This window comes from Diceros bicornis, chromosome 14, assembly GCF_020826845.1.
Source record: "Diceros bicornis minor isolate mBicDic1 chromosome 14, mDicBic1.mat.cur, whole genome shotgun sequence".
Lineage (NCBI taxonomy): Eukaryota > Metazoa > Chordata > Mammalia > Perissodactyla > Rhinocerotidae > Diceros > Diceros bicornis.
The window spans coordinates 42,689,522-42,703,627 of NC_080753.1; the positions used below are offsets into that span (position 1 = coordinate 42,689,522).

A 14,106-nucleotide genomic window follows, 5' to 3' on the forward strand; every position below is an offset into this window, starting at 1 on the left:
TGTGATTAGTCCCCTTATAAAAGACCCCAGAGACCTCCCTTGTCCCTTCCACCATGTGAGGACACAGCAAAAAGACAGCTGTTTACGAAGCAGGAAGCAGGACCTCACCAGACAACAAAACTGCCAGGGCCTTGATCTTGGACTTCTCAGCCTCCAGAACTGTGAAAAATAAATGTTTGTGGTTTAAGCCACTCAGTCTATGGTATTTTTGTTATAGCAGCCACAATGGACTAAGACATAAATTCTTTCTAACATATTCACAAAACAAACACAAAAGCCCATATACTTTGAGGAGAAATCCACTAGCCTTCAGCTCAGCAGGTATACATCCTGTGCTCTTGAACCTGACTGATGGTGAGAAGACATGGAGGAGTGTGTTAGGTCAGGTTCTCCAAGAAGCAGATGCCAAGATGAGATTAGACTGCTGAAGACTTATTAATTGGGGGAAAGGTCTGTGAAAGATAAAAAGTGTAGGGAGCATAAGGCAGGGAGCACCCTCAGACCATGATGCTGGTTGATCACCTGTGAAAGGAGAGAGGAAAGGAGACTTGGGTAGGGAGAGCTTTGGTACAGCTCTGAGAAGGTCTTGGTCAGCCGAATGGAAGGTCCTAGAGCAAAAACAGCCCAGTAGAAAAGTCCTGTGTTGGGCAGCAATGGCCCGGCTCTAGGAGCCCAGCCATCCTCAGTGGTTGTGGGTGTGGCATGGCCTCAGTATGACCATGGAAGTGAGTCTCAAGGTACAGCAGCTCGAGGCTGTCAACCAACCATGCTCCCCATGCCCCTTAAGCATGTTCTCTTGAAGGGGCATCTGAGCAGGCACCCCCTGATCATAAGGAAGAAAAATTAAGGATTCTTGCTTAGCCACTTCACTGGACACTTGCCTCCAGACCATAGTGTTTATCTGTGTATGTCTTAGTTCTTATTACATTATTGCTTAAACACATGCAGTGGCTCCTACTATATACAGTCAAGTTCCAGAGTCTGTATACTCTGCATACAGTCTTGGTGCTACTTAATCAAGCACCAAGGCTATCCTCTCAAGAACAGCTCCTATGCTGAAATCCAGAGAGAGCTTTCAGGTGTAGGTCTTACCACATAGCATTCTAACTGAATGTGAACTTGACTGGTCGTAGACCGAGCACTTTCTGTATCTCCCCACTACTCCCTATGGTCTAATATGGGTCATATCACACATTTATGGGGAGTACAATTATGAAACAAACAAAGCCCCTGTACTTATGCAGGTGTTACTTCAAGGCCTTGCACAAATGTCTCCTCCTCTGCAGCCTCCTGAGCATCACAGAGAAAACTAATCCCCCTTTCCGTAGCACTCTCGTTTATTATGAATGTGGGCTCGACCACACTGTATTCTACTTAGTCGGGTTATGTGTCTGCCTCGCCACAGCCTGTTTGTTCATTGAAGCCCATCTTTGTCTTCTGATGCTTCTCCTACTTTGATACCCATTAGAGATGTCTGTTCCCATCAGCATTTATGACAGCAGACCTACATTTGGAGGAAACAACCTGGTATCTGCCCATGCTCATGGAATCTCATGCAATGGCAGCAAACCATTCAGTCTATATTTACCGGCACTCAGTCTGTGCCAGGCACCCGTGACACTGTGTGTGTGTGTGTGTGTGTGTGTGTGTGTGTGTGTGTGTATGGGGGTGGATAACGAGGGAAACAGAAGCCCCACCTTCTATGATTCTTCTTTCCAACAGACAACCACACTGCTTGTGACTCTTCAAATCACACTTCATAGTTCACACTTGTATCTCTCATGTGACCCTTGATTTGAGCTAATGGGAGCTGGATCAAACTCATAATATGATAACCCATTAATAAATTTCATCTTTTTCCCAAAGGTAATAGAATTAAGCAAACTACATTTATTTTGAACGTAACAGGTTTGATTATCTGGGAAGTGTGATTATTCTGGATTTTGAAAACAAAAAAAAGTTCATTACCACAAGCCAATCCTAACTAAAAACAGTAACCGGAGAAGATCAAAATTCCACTTGTAAAATCATTTTATTGATATAAATATACATATGAATAAAATACCTTCAGCCTGTAATGTAAGTGAATATTTGTGAAATGTCTTAAAAAGAGTAGTATTTTGATTTTTTACAGGTGTCAAAGTATTCTCTCTTAAAATCACACATTAAAAGCTAGTATGTAGACAGAAATTAAAGGCCTTCAAAAGAACATGAATATTCATAAAACCTCATTCCAATCAACTATATACATTAATCTGGGCACGTGGTAGAATCAGCTGTGGGCCTCTCTCACTCTGTTCTTCACTGTGCTTGTTGACGGTATTGCAAAGGTCACCGACCGAGTTTAAATGTACAATTCCACATCAGGAAGGAAGAAGTTCCCCATGGGAGAATGTAAAACCATACCCAAGATCTAATATATATAATTTATACAAATTATTTATTAGTGTGCTCTGTTAATATAATTACAATGTGCAATTGCATACATCAAGAATAAATTGCTATATCAAGTGCAGATTTGACACAGGTACATGCAGCAGTACCCTACAGTCAGCTGGATGGTGTTACTTGTGTGTGTGTCCAGTTACTTTGTTTACCTCCAAAAACTCATCTTGCAGGGCAAACTGTAGCTGCCTCAGAGAAATTCAAGTAGGGCCCAGGGGATAATCGCTGGCATTCATTGAAGGCATATGAAGGAATGCTTAGAAATCAAATGCCAAGGGTTGGGAGAAGACCAAACAAATGTGCTTTGATTACCAAGAAATGGATCTGTTTCTGTTTTTTCTTTTAAAAAAAAGCAAAGGAAAAGAAAAAAAGCACCAAGAGAAGAGCGCCTAGCAAGTAGAAGAGGTGTTGCCCTTGGTTCCTCTCTGATGGCTAACAAAAGCACCCTGTACAAGAAGACTTCTGCACGGGTGACCTTTACACAAAAATAAACTCTTTTTCTGCTTCTTCCCCAGAGTCACTAGACTTGCTGCCTTGACGGCCATCTTTACTGGAGGACCACTGCTTTTGTTCTGGATTCTCCTGGGGCTGCTGGCCCCAGCTTCTCCTCGAAGCTGAAACAGAAAGGGAAGGAAGTCATTATCATTCATTAACAAGGTAATACCAATGGCCTGACCAATAACAGGGTGAGACGCAGGAGCCTTGAAGAGTGGGAGGGTTCAGGATGAACTTTCTCAGAAACAACTTACCAATTACGTTTAAGAGACTCTAGACAGAAATTAAAAACAAACCAACAAAAACAAACAAATACAAGAAAACATAAACAAACCCAGTCTATGAGAGGGTGAACCTCTCATAGATGTGGTTGAGAAGCTAAGAATGAGTACCCTAGAAGGTGAGGATGCGGGGGAAGTGAAGGGAGATGCTAGGAAGGAGGAGAGCTCTGAAGCTGCTCTGTGCCAGGTGATCTCCTCAGTCGTAGCTGCCCCCTTACACAGCAGAGAGAACAGGGCAAACAGCCTTGAGGAGGCACTGCTGGACAGATGTTCATTCGATGCCTTCTGCAGACCATTTAGGGTTGACCATCTCTGCTTTTGGGACAGGAAATGAGGAAAGGCTCCTGCAACCTTTGTCAGACCTTTCTGTGTCACAGAAAACCTGTTTCACTCGCCAGGAAATGAACAGCTTACAGTCTTGTGAAAATGAATTAATATTGCCTATGGTATATTCAGTCCTTCTGGAACCAGACTCTAGGCAGAACTGCCATTATTGTTGCCTGTTCTGATGACATATAAATACGAAGGATCCACTGAGACTTTACAAAGCAAGGATGGCAGAATAATTGCTGGAACTGAGCTTTTGTTATGTGTTATGTCAGACACTCTCTGTTTTATTATTGCTACTCCTCACAACTTCCTGTAAGGTAGGTTTTGTAAGACTTAGAATCGGGATTTAAACTAGATCTCTCTCTCCAAAGCCCATGTTCTTTCCAACTGGATCGTGGCTTCACTGCTACTGTACCTCGGGAAAGGGTTCAGAGGTCATTCTCCAGCACGGCTATTAAGCGTTATTAAATATTACTCACCACATCTAGTGTATAGACACCACTTAGGCTAAAAAACACCAAACCCACACACTTGGCGTGGCTTGAAAAAAAAGTGCAGCTACCACATCACTCAGAAGTTCAAGTGATCCAACCAGGAACACAGTCCTGGAAAAGCAACAGGATTCCTTTATGCTTCTAATCATTTTGATTTGAGCATTATGCTAAAAAACTCATCTTGCCAGGAACCGGCTATTCAAATGTTCAATCCACTAACAAGTGTTTCAGGAAGTGAAAGCTCATGAAACCCAAGAGTCAAAATGCAAACATAATAAAGTGCTTTTCTTGCCATTCAGGTCATCAGGGCCTGATTCTGATCCCTAGACAATAGAAATTTAAATTCTTAGTTAATTACATTAAATAGAAATTACTCAAAATTCTAAAAAGGATAAACCTTTCAAATCTCATTAAAAAAGTAAGTAATTTTTTTAAAATTTTGACTTGTTTTTACCCAATAGCTTTGAGCAAATTCTCAGCAGGAAAAGCCAGGAATAACTATTATAACTGATTTTTACTTTTTAGCTTGAATTGGGTAAAAAAAAATTAAATGTATGTGTTTGATGGTCCTTTCAAAGTTGTTAACAAGCAAGATTTGGGGAAAAGGTAAATAATTTTCTATAAATAGTTTGCCCTTTATCAGAAAACCAATTTGATAATAATAAACAGAGTCCTTTAAGATCTCAACTTCTACACACACTATGTACAGGAGAAATTAGAGAAGATTTATAATATTTTCATCTTGAAGACACTTTGCAATAACCCAACCTCAAAACAGAGCATGTGAAATCTGCTAGAAAATTGTATTCATTCCATTTTAAAACCAAAATAAGTTGTTCCTCTATATCAAGTGATTCAAAAATAAATTTCCAACACTACAGGTTCAAAAGAAGAAATAAATATGGTGATATGCAGCTCATTTGTCTTCAGAGCAAACATATTGCTCTAATTCTTAGATTAAAAATGCTTTTCTGGGGCTGGCCCAGTGATGTAGTAGTTAAGTTCATGTGCTGTGGGGCAGCCTGGGGTTCACAGGTTCGGATCCCGGGCACAGACCTATGCACCGCTTATCAAGCCATGCTGTGGCGGCATCCCATATAAAGTAGAGGAAGATGGGCACGGATGTTAGCCCAGGGCCAATCTTCCTCAGCAAAAAAAAAAAAAAAAAAAAGAGAGAGAGAGAGAGAAAGATTGGCAACAGATGTTAGCTCAGGGCTAATCTTCCCCATAAGGAAAAAAAAAACCAAATTTTCGTCCTTCCCAGTATTTTAGTTTCCTCAAAATGCCAGGTCTGATTCATGTTATATGATATGACATCAGAGTACTCTCTTTAAAAATAGAGAAATTCATGCAATCAAAAATGTATATGTCACAGATAAAAACTGAGATAATGCCCCAGGGTCACTGTAGCAGGGCTAACTGAAATTCAGAGAAATCCAATATAGGAATCTTCAAAGAGTAGACTGTCCGTCAGTCTCCATCCAAGTGACACTGGCTTCTGAGTCCTCCAGGGCTGGGGAGGAACTGGAGAGGAGGGTGGGGAGGATTCAGCAAACATTAACGAGTTAACAGGTTGGTTTCCGGGTTGGTGACATAGACCTGGTACCAGTCATGAATGAAAAATTTTAATTTGTCCAACATAGTCACTGAGAGGAATAATGAAATGTTCTTTCTAGAGGCCTGTCAAAGCAGTTCTCTACGCTAGTGACACTATTTAAAAATTCACTCTAAATATATTCACTTTCATTGATTGACCTCTACCAGTTGTGAATGTGAATGTGATAGTGAGACGAGTACCACGCTGACATTTCCTTAGTATTGTAGGTGGGCACCATCCGCAGATAGGAAAACTGAGGCATAGTGAGATCAAGGAACTGAAGTCACGTAACTAAGGCAGTTGAGTTTGGAAGCCAAAGCATTTGGTCTCCCAGCCTCCTGCCTTCTTATTAGTCCAGGTCACTAGTGCAAACAACTTTGTAGGGGAAATGTCTTTTGTCAAGTTTGCAGCATCTATTTGATTGCATATAATTAGGATGCTAATTAGAATTATATTGAAGTAGCTTTGGTCAGGCTCAGATTAATGCATAGCCTAAATAAGATGATGTCTGCTTGAAACTTAAAAACTCAAGAAATTATTTTAAAATATTTATAGAATTCAGACTTTTTACTAATTCAGATGAACCTTCCCCTAGGCACTCTGATTTAATACTTGACTTTATACAGGGAAAAATAAAAATTCAGATTGTTTTACTACACTTCTTCAATGCAAGTATTCATACAGTTAAATGCTGGAGCATCTCTATACATGCGTCTGTACACGTATTTATTACCATTCCAAGTACCATTAAAATTATAAAAGATACTCGAGTAAGTGAACAGGTAATTTATTCAACACAGATACTTCATGTATATTCACATCCTATCTACAGGGCAACAATTGGCACAAGGAGGCTCCAACATGAAATCTGTCATTCTTGAAGATGATTTGACTTTGCATATATATAAATATATATGCAAATATATATGCTAATTTTAAAGCTTCTGAAACGTGCATATAAACTCAGAATTAAAAATTCATATGAAAATTTGAGCTTTTCTCCATTTTCAGCTCCACTGACATCCATATTTCCCACAAGGAAAACATTATGATGACCTTAAAATAATATTCAGTAGTCGACCCTGATTTTTTATACTTTCTGGCAAAAGTCAAAAATACCAACCAACTGTTAAATTTCTTTTCAAGAACTCATATAGGGGTAGTAGAACCCAGATCTGGTGCAAAGGGTGGAACAGAGCCCTGGCTTATCGACTATAAGCCACAGCCAAATATGTATTGGCTATAGGTTGGATTATGGAAGAAGCAAGTGATATATAAAAGGAATCTCAGAATAAGATGGCCTGTACAAAGAGGATACATTACAATGTATACAAAGCCAAAACCAACTATTTTCTTCAAGAAAATAGGACATGCTCTAATGAAAACATCACAGCTTATAATTAAATACAGAGAGGCAATGATATGAAATTCAAAAGATGCAGTTCAAATATTTCCAATAAAAGAAAGTAAGCATTTTGTCTGTCAAATCAATATTCAAATAGCCACACAATTAAAACATAATAATGATAAAAATATGCAGCATGCTTTGAGAACAATCGCCTTTGTTTGTTTCACAGATACATGATTTAGGAAAATAAGAAATCTGTTTTAGCATAAACAAAGCTGATCTTAAATGACTTAAAGTGTACATCACGGTTTAATAGAATTGCTCTGCTAAATGCTATTTGTTAACCAGGAACTATTCAGAAAGCAGACTGCTATGCAGTTCTCAAGGGTGAAGACAGTCACGTGCTAGGAATCGGCACTAACAAAACAAAATTAAAATATTATACATGAAATTACTTTAATTGAAGCTCCTGTAAAAATTACTTTTCTGGTTCCTGTCAGTATTTGAAGAAATTGGGGCAGAAAAGCAAATACAAGATGGTCCTATTTAATTCCATCAAAATTTGATGCAGCCCATCACAGTAAGAATTTTAAGCCAAGAGGTCATGGAAAAATATGAGACAGACGCAGAATTTCCTGCCTTTCTATGATTTGGCTTATCTCTGTCTTCATCCTCTTTTTATTTTAATTCAAAGCCTTACTGGATGATCAGTGTGGTAGTGGGGGGTGGTCTCGTTGTCTCTGTGTTGTATAAAGTGCTTTTTAGTAGCCTCTTGAAGAAGGAACATTGCATTGCATCAAGGGTGCTTTGTTCATAATCAGCTGATGTAAGTCAACTGATAAAATAGTTCAAATGTAAATTTCCAAAATCTAGAAACATCTATGTAATCTTGGGTGTCCTTATCAAAAGAGACAATGTAGAGACAGAGCTTCTGATTTAATATACTCAAAAAAATAACTCTGCTTCTCTTCAGAAAATAAATGCCTTAGCTGTTCATTTAAGGTAATTTTTCTATGACTTGAAGATAATAGATTTTCTTGAAAATATCAGAGAAAATCTCTTGTAGAGAAAAGAGTTATTGTAACAGTCTGTATATAAACAAGTCTACCACACAGGAGATCCTTTAAAAGTGAAGGACCAAGTCAGTCAGTTTTCTCTAGAGCAGGTGCTACCTGGCCCAAATAGAATGTTCTGTTCCCACGTGACCTACAGACTTCACTTTATGCTGTGGGTTGGATCCTTAACTCCACCCCGTCATCTAGCTAGTGTGTACCAGACCAGTAGACAAGTCGGAGCGTGTGGCTCATCCAACAGTACTGGCCGAGAAGGCTGACTCCAAATGTTGTTGAGCTGGTAGATGCTTTTTTGTTATTGTTTTTGTTTTTAAATCTATGTCAAGAAAAGTCCTGAAAGACAACAGTTCCCACTTAAGGATCATAATTCATTGGGCTATTAAGCTGTAAGGTGATTCACACTTTTACTATTAAAAGTTATTCCTATAAGAAGGTCACTTCCACTGACTTCCCTTCTGAGGTGCCTTGTTATGGGGCAGTGAAGGACGTGGAGCTATAGCTAGAATGCTGGGCCATGCATTGAATCCCTCGGAGCCTAAATACACTCATATATCAACCCCCAATAAAGTTTTACAGGAAGGAAAAGTGCCTCATTCTAAGGGAAGAAGTCTTTTAAGGAAATCTCACATATCAGAATATTTTATATTCTTTTTCTTTTATGACACTAAGATTTCCTTTAAAAGATTTTCATGTCATATTTATAAAAAGTTAGTTAACCAGGGAGATGAGTACTTAGTCACAGAAAAGACATTTCCTTTCTGAATCAGCAATGATTGTTCTCAAATTTCCCACTGGAGATTAAAGCCGATTTGAAATCTGTCTTTTTTGTCTCCTGGGACTGTCCTCATCCAAACAGAACATCACAGAATTTAATCCAGTGTCAAAGGAAAAACAGAACTTATAGAGTAACTGCTGTAAAACAGAATAAATTGTTCCCAGAAGTTGAAAAGTTAATTGGTACTTTTCTTTCTTACTAAAGGGTCATAAATGTCCACGGAAGATCATGCACATGACGCAAGGTCTGCATTTAGTCGCTGGCTCCTCACTGACCCTTTTCTAAAAGAGTGTAAGGTAAGGTATTAGGCCAATATTGTCTAAAGGTGTAAATTGTGTGCCTCTAAGAATTTCTGATCCGATCCCAGTTTAAATCTAATAGAAGAGAAAAGAGATAAAGAAAGAGAATAGAAGACATGACCCCAAATATAAAAATAAACCTATAGGATCACAAAAATTTGAAAGGACAAGTCACCATACTCCAAAGTAACTTGATCCTCCTCATAAGATTGTCTAATTTTAGATTTTGAAGTCAATATTTTTTGCCCAAAGTGCAAGGACCATCCTGTTGCCATTTAGGAAAAAAATCAGTTGTATGAATAATCCCAGTCCCAGGATAGAAGTGACTCAATTAAAGTTTGTTTTTGTTAGTGCCAGTGCATAAGCTTTGGGTCAGCGAGGGATGATAATCGAAGGCTCTAACCATTTGTTGGCTGTGACTTCCTGTGCCCAATTGCATTCACTTCCTCTTCTGCAATGGTGGAGTACAGTTTTGAAGATCTTTTCCCTCTACTGGAAGGCTTGCCACTGTCATGATCTGAATGTCTTTTGTAATAATCTCCTCTTTGCACTACTGAGGAAAAGGGATTCATTTTACCCTTTATATTAGCAAATACATCAATGTGTTGACATTAATATTAAAAAATATTAATATTAAAAATCAAATATCAGCTTACCCACCCCACTTAGGATTCAAGGAACCTACAGTGTTGGTCCTGAACAGATACACATTATCTACAGAATTCAACAGCCAACATTATGGAAATGTGCAAAATGATGTGAGCTCTGAGTCTGCCCCAAAAAGGTACTAACAAAAAGGCCTCAGTGTTACCATTTTGATTCCAGGATGGATTAATGAAAATCACATTCACTATGGAATAATCTATAAGAATCATAGCAATTTACCTGTTTCAGAAATTAGTTGGGCACGCTAGTCCAAAGGGAGGCACAGAACAAGGAAATGAAGTAACCAGCATGAATAATGTACAAGAAAATTGGAAGGAGCACATCAGGAACATTTTTTAAAGAAAAAGATAAGGTTCACAGGTAGCTCTCATTCCTGGGCCAGCTTAGTGGACAAGCTGATAAATAAACCAAAGTCAAAATCTTACCCCCTTGGACATTTACAAACTGTTCTCAGACCTCATGTATATTTTCAGTCCAATTTCAATCCCAAGTGATACCATCAGAATGATCTCTGTGACTAACTTACTCTGGATCCCAGCTGGGAAAGCAATGGTCTCCACAATTCTATACTTCCTCCCATCCACCTGGAAAGGTGGAGGCATGAACCATTCCTAATATTTGCTATTGGAGGAGTAAGGAATGGAATCAAACATCTACTCCCTGAAGCTTGAAAATGTTTGAGGAGCAACTCAATCATTTCTAACTTCTGGAGGAAAGAACATGCGACATTTTCAAAGAAGCTAAGGGCACGCTAGCAACATCCAGTATTGCACCCACTTCGTTAACTACAGAGGTTCCGTGGACATGTTCATACTCATGAGGCTGGTGGGTTACTCTAGGGCTTTTTTTAATCATACAGCCATCTAGAAAACATCACTCTTCAAAGACGTTAATTGTTTTTTATTCAACCTTCTGACCTTTTCTTTTTAATCCTTCTATATTTCAATTGCTTTTGACAAGCTGAGCATTCCTACTTACACTACCAACCCATTCCCCCTCCCCATTTCTCTCCAACAGGATTCTTTCAGGCATTTTCAAAGCTTCCTTATAAGTAAAGACACAAAGTCAGCAGTTGCAGAAAGGAAGGAAAATGAGGGTGGGAATGGGGGAGGGGCTGTGTGGCTCGAGCTGGGATGTCAGGGACACACGCTAACTCAAGTCACTCTGACCCAGCATGACCAAAGGTTCTTCTTTTCACACCAAGACTTCCAAAGGCTGTGGCTGGAATGCCGAACTCTGTATTTATTTACCACATGTGAGATGACTACAGGTGTCAGCCACCTTTCATGGCTTTACTTTCTCTGTTTGACAGAAGTGGTTTACCAACTTTGGTCAAAAGCCCACCTTCTTTTATTTATAGCCAACAGGTGAGTGAAGCTTGTACCCACCAAATAAATCTGCAGAATGGAGATGAGAAAGCAGGCAGTGTTATTTTTTTATTAGACTCCCAAGTCACAAAGACAGTACCTAGAAACACTTTCTATTAACTTCAACCCAAGACTACCATCAGTAAAAGAAAACAGGCCAGTGTAGGAAGAGGTCAGAGTCAGAGAGATCAAAGAATTCTAAAGCATCAAACAAATCTAAAATAAAACAATAATGAGAGCCACGTGGACTCAGGTGATGACTTAAATGGCTCTAGAAATTCTTTATAGATGGGGCTTAGAGACGGCAACTGCATTACACTTGAGGAAAGACAGAACCCAAAAGTCAATTGTGCATTTACCAGAGTGAGGGAGGTGGGTGAAAGAAATGGCGGGGTGCTGAAGTCACCCAAACACACCTCACCTCCACTCATAACTCTTAATCTGATCCTAGGAGATGGCATGCAAGTCCCAGGATTATCTTGTTCTGCTCCTACACCAGTAAATTAGAAGGAGCAAACTGGTGTGCTGATGCTCAGAGAGGGTGCAAGCTGCTGCCACACTTCTGAGAATGAGGAACGTCTGACCTCGTGACTGAGCGAGCACAATGAGCCGCAAGGTCCCTCAGGCCTGAACCACAGCAACGGTAACTTACAAACAGGGGAAAATAGTCTCCGAAATAATGGAAGCTAGAAACCTACAGGGAGCACCAAATGAGTCACAAAGTAATATTTAAGGCACTAAGATGCTGGGAGCCAGTTCAGGAACATCTAGTGATTATTATTACAAAGAAGTTAGCCCTCTGGGCTAGTGTCTCAGTTATGCTTTTCATTCTTTATATATGGTCCTTCATTAAGATCCAATGTCATCGATAAAGTTGAGTCCAATTTCTGAACTAAGAAACTGCTCTGGTTCCGAAATTTAACCCAAGGGATGCTGACTTAAACAAACTCTGACATATTAGTTAAGTCCAGGATTAATTCCTTTCTCTTGAAATGACTCTCCTTGGGGAGAGCTAACCCAGAGAAAAAACTTCTTACCTTCCTGGGAAAATGTCCTGGGACTGTGCTGGGGGCTACTCTGGCCATCTCTCTCCTTGTCTGAAGGAACTTTTTTCAGGACAGGGGGAAGAAGAGCAACTTTAGGGGACGTAGGGCCAGATGGAGAGTCTGGGATGTCCTCTAGGGAGACACAAACACATGAATCAAACTGTTCCACAAACTGGATTCCTAAAACATAAGCCGGGTTAATCTTAAAATACAAATGACTAATAATTTTTAAAAAGCATCACAGAATTTTTCTGGCCAAAAACTAGTTTCATGTTTCTGCTCAGAGGAGTAACATCCACAAACAATATAGAGAAAAATAATGAAAACTTACAAAAGGTTAAAAATCTGCACATGTGAATCTATCTTGGAGACAGAGAATTTAAATGAGCTGATATTTGAAAATTAGACTGTAAGTGAACTAAATGTTCCTTCTGCCTCAAACAAAAAGGCTATTTGATTTTCTTAAAATATGTAATATTTATAATTCACTGCCTTTACCTTTTGTCAAATCTAGTAAAGTGGTCACTATATGTATACATACATATAATGTGCAGGAGGAATGTCGATGCGTGTACCAATATACACATAGTGAGATCAGTAAGGATAACTTAGGATCATTGACTTTCAGAACCAAAAAGGACTTTGTCGATCCCTGTCCTCATGAAGAGATTAAAAGATCTGCTAAACTAAAAAGATGGCAAAATAGATAGGACTAGAACTCTAGTCTCTTAATTCTAAAGGCTGTGTTGTTTCACTCTAATTGGAAGGGTTAACTGAATTGTGCTCCTTTCTCTGCTCTATTACCAGCAAGGTGATTCTCAACTTGGCACATGCATGCGTGTGTGTGTCCACACGTAGAAGACAACCTTCATCCAGGTTTTCTTCAGCCTATGCTTCCAATCCAAGTCTCCTGCATGCTTCACTAGCTAAGCAGGAATGTGACAAGACAGTGTGAAAATAGCACTCTCTTCTTTGACAATCTCTCAGAACCGTGGAGAGGAAATGAGATTGTGTATTTGAAAATGCCTGCTGAATTCTCAAGCTCTACAAAAACATTAATTTGTTGACATAATTTTTGTTGACATAATTCTTAATATACTAAGTATAGTCACACGTCATTTAATGACAGGAATACGTTCTGAGAAATGTGTCGTTAAGCAATTTCATCATTGTGCGAACATCATAGTGTGTACTTACACACACCTAGATGGTATAGCCTACTACACCCTAGGCTACTGTGGTACTCATCTTATGGGACCACCACTGTATATGCGGTCTGTCGTTGACTGAAATGTTGTTATGTGGCACATAATTGCACTAACAAATAAATGAACACATTTAGCAAATAAACTAAAATAAAAGCTTCTCGCAACAGAATATTGGGAATCCAGTTAGTTTTATATTCAGCATTAGCAACTGGGGAGCCAAAATACTCTACAAACTAGATAGGATTCATTTTGTAAGAGCTGTTTCCTTCCTTCAGATTATAAACACACCTAGCTGACAAAATGCCAACCTTTTGAGCACTTTTTTTTTTTTTTTTTTTTTTTAATTTTTAAAACTATTTCTTTGGCCTCGATTCTCCCCTCTCTTTCCATTGTGAAGCTATTTTGTGTGCACCAGGAAATTTTTTGTGTTCTCCATCATAACGAACTTTGGTGTGTAAAAAGGTTTGAGTAGAATTAGGAAGTCCTAAGTGATTTGCTTCAAGAGTGAGTTGCTTGAGGCGACCCCAGTATACCGTTATTGTGGCTTCTCTCTGGAGACTGCACGCTACTTTTCTTGAGGGATCAATGCACTGCGAAGACCAGAGAGTATTAACCAGGCTGGACCCTTGGTGAGCGAAAGAAATGTTTGAGAGAAAATGGGAAAGATCCACAAGTGGAATGA

The 14,106-nt window shown here is 39.2% G+C and overlaps 1 protein-coding gene across 4 annotated transcripts in view; it reads right to left on the bottom strand.

The window, feature by feature from the left end:
* Positions 1-2,013: 2,013 nt before the first annotated feature.
* Positions 2,014-14,106, bottom strand: part of CARMIL1 (capping protein regulator and myosin 1 linker 1) — a 318,049-nt gene continuing 305,956 nt past the window's right edge. For 3 of the 4 annotated variants that reach the window (XM_058555125.1, XM_058555127.1, XM_058555129.1), the window contains 3 exons: positions 12,208-12,348; positions 9,541-9,690; positions 2,014-3,059 (listed from right to left, as the gene is read on the bottom strand). In XM_058555125.1, the coding sequence (XP_058411108.1) occupies positions 2,923-3,059; positions 9,541-9,690; positions 12,208-12,348 (428 nt within the window). In that variant the 3' untranslated portion in view covers positions 2,014-2,922. The remainder of the gene's footprint in view (positions 3,060-9,540; positions 9,691-12,207; positions 12,349-14,106) is intronic. The other variant, XM_058555128.1, reaches the window with a different exon arrangement.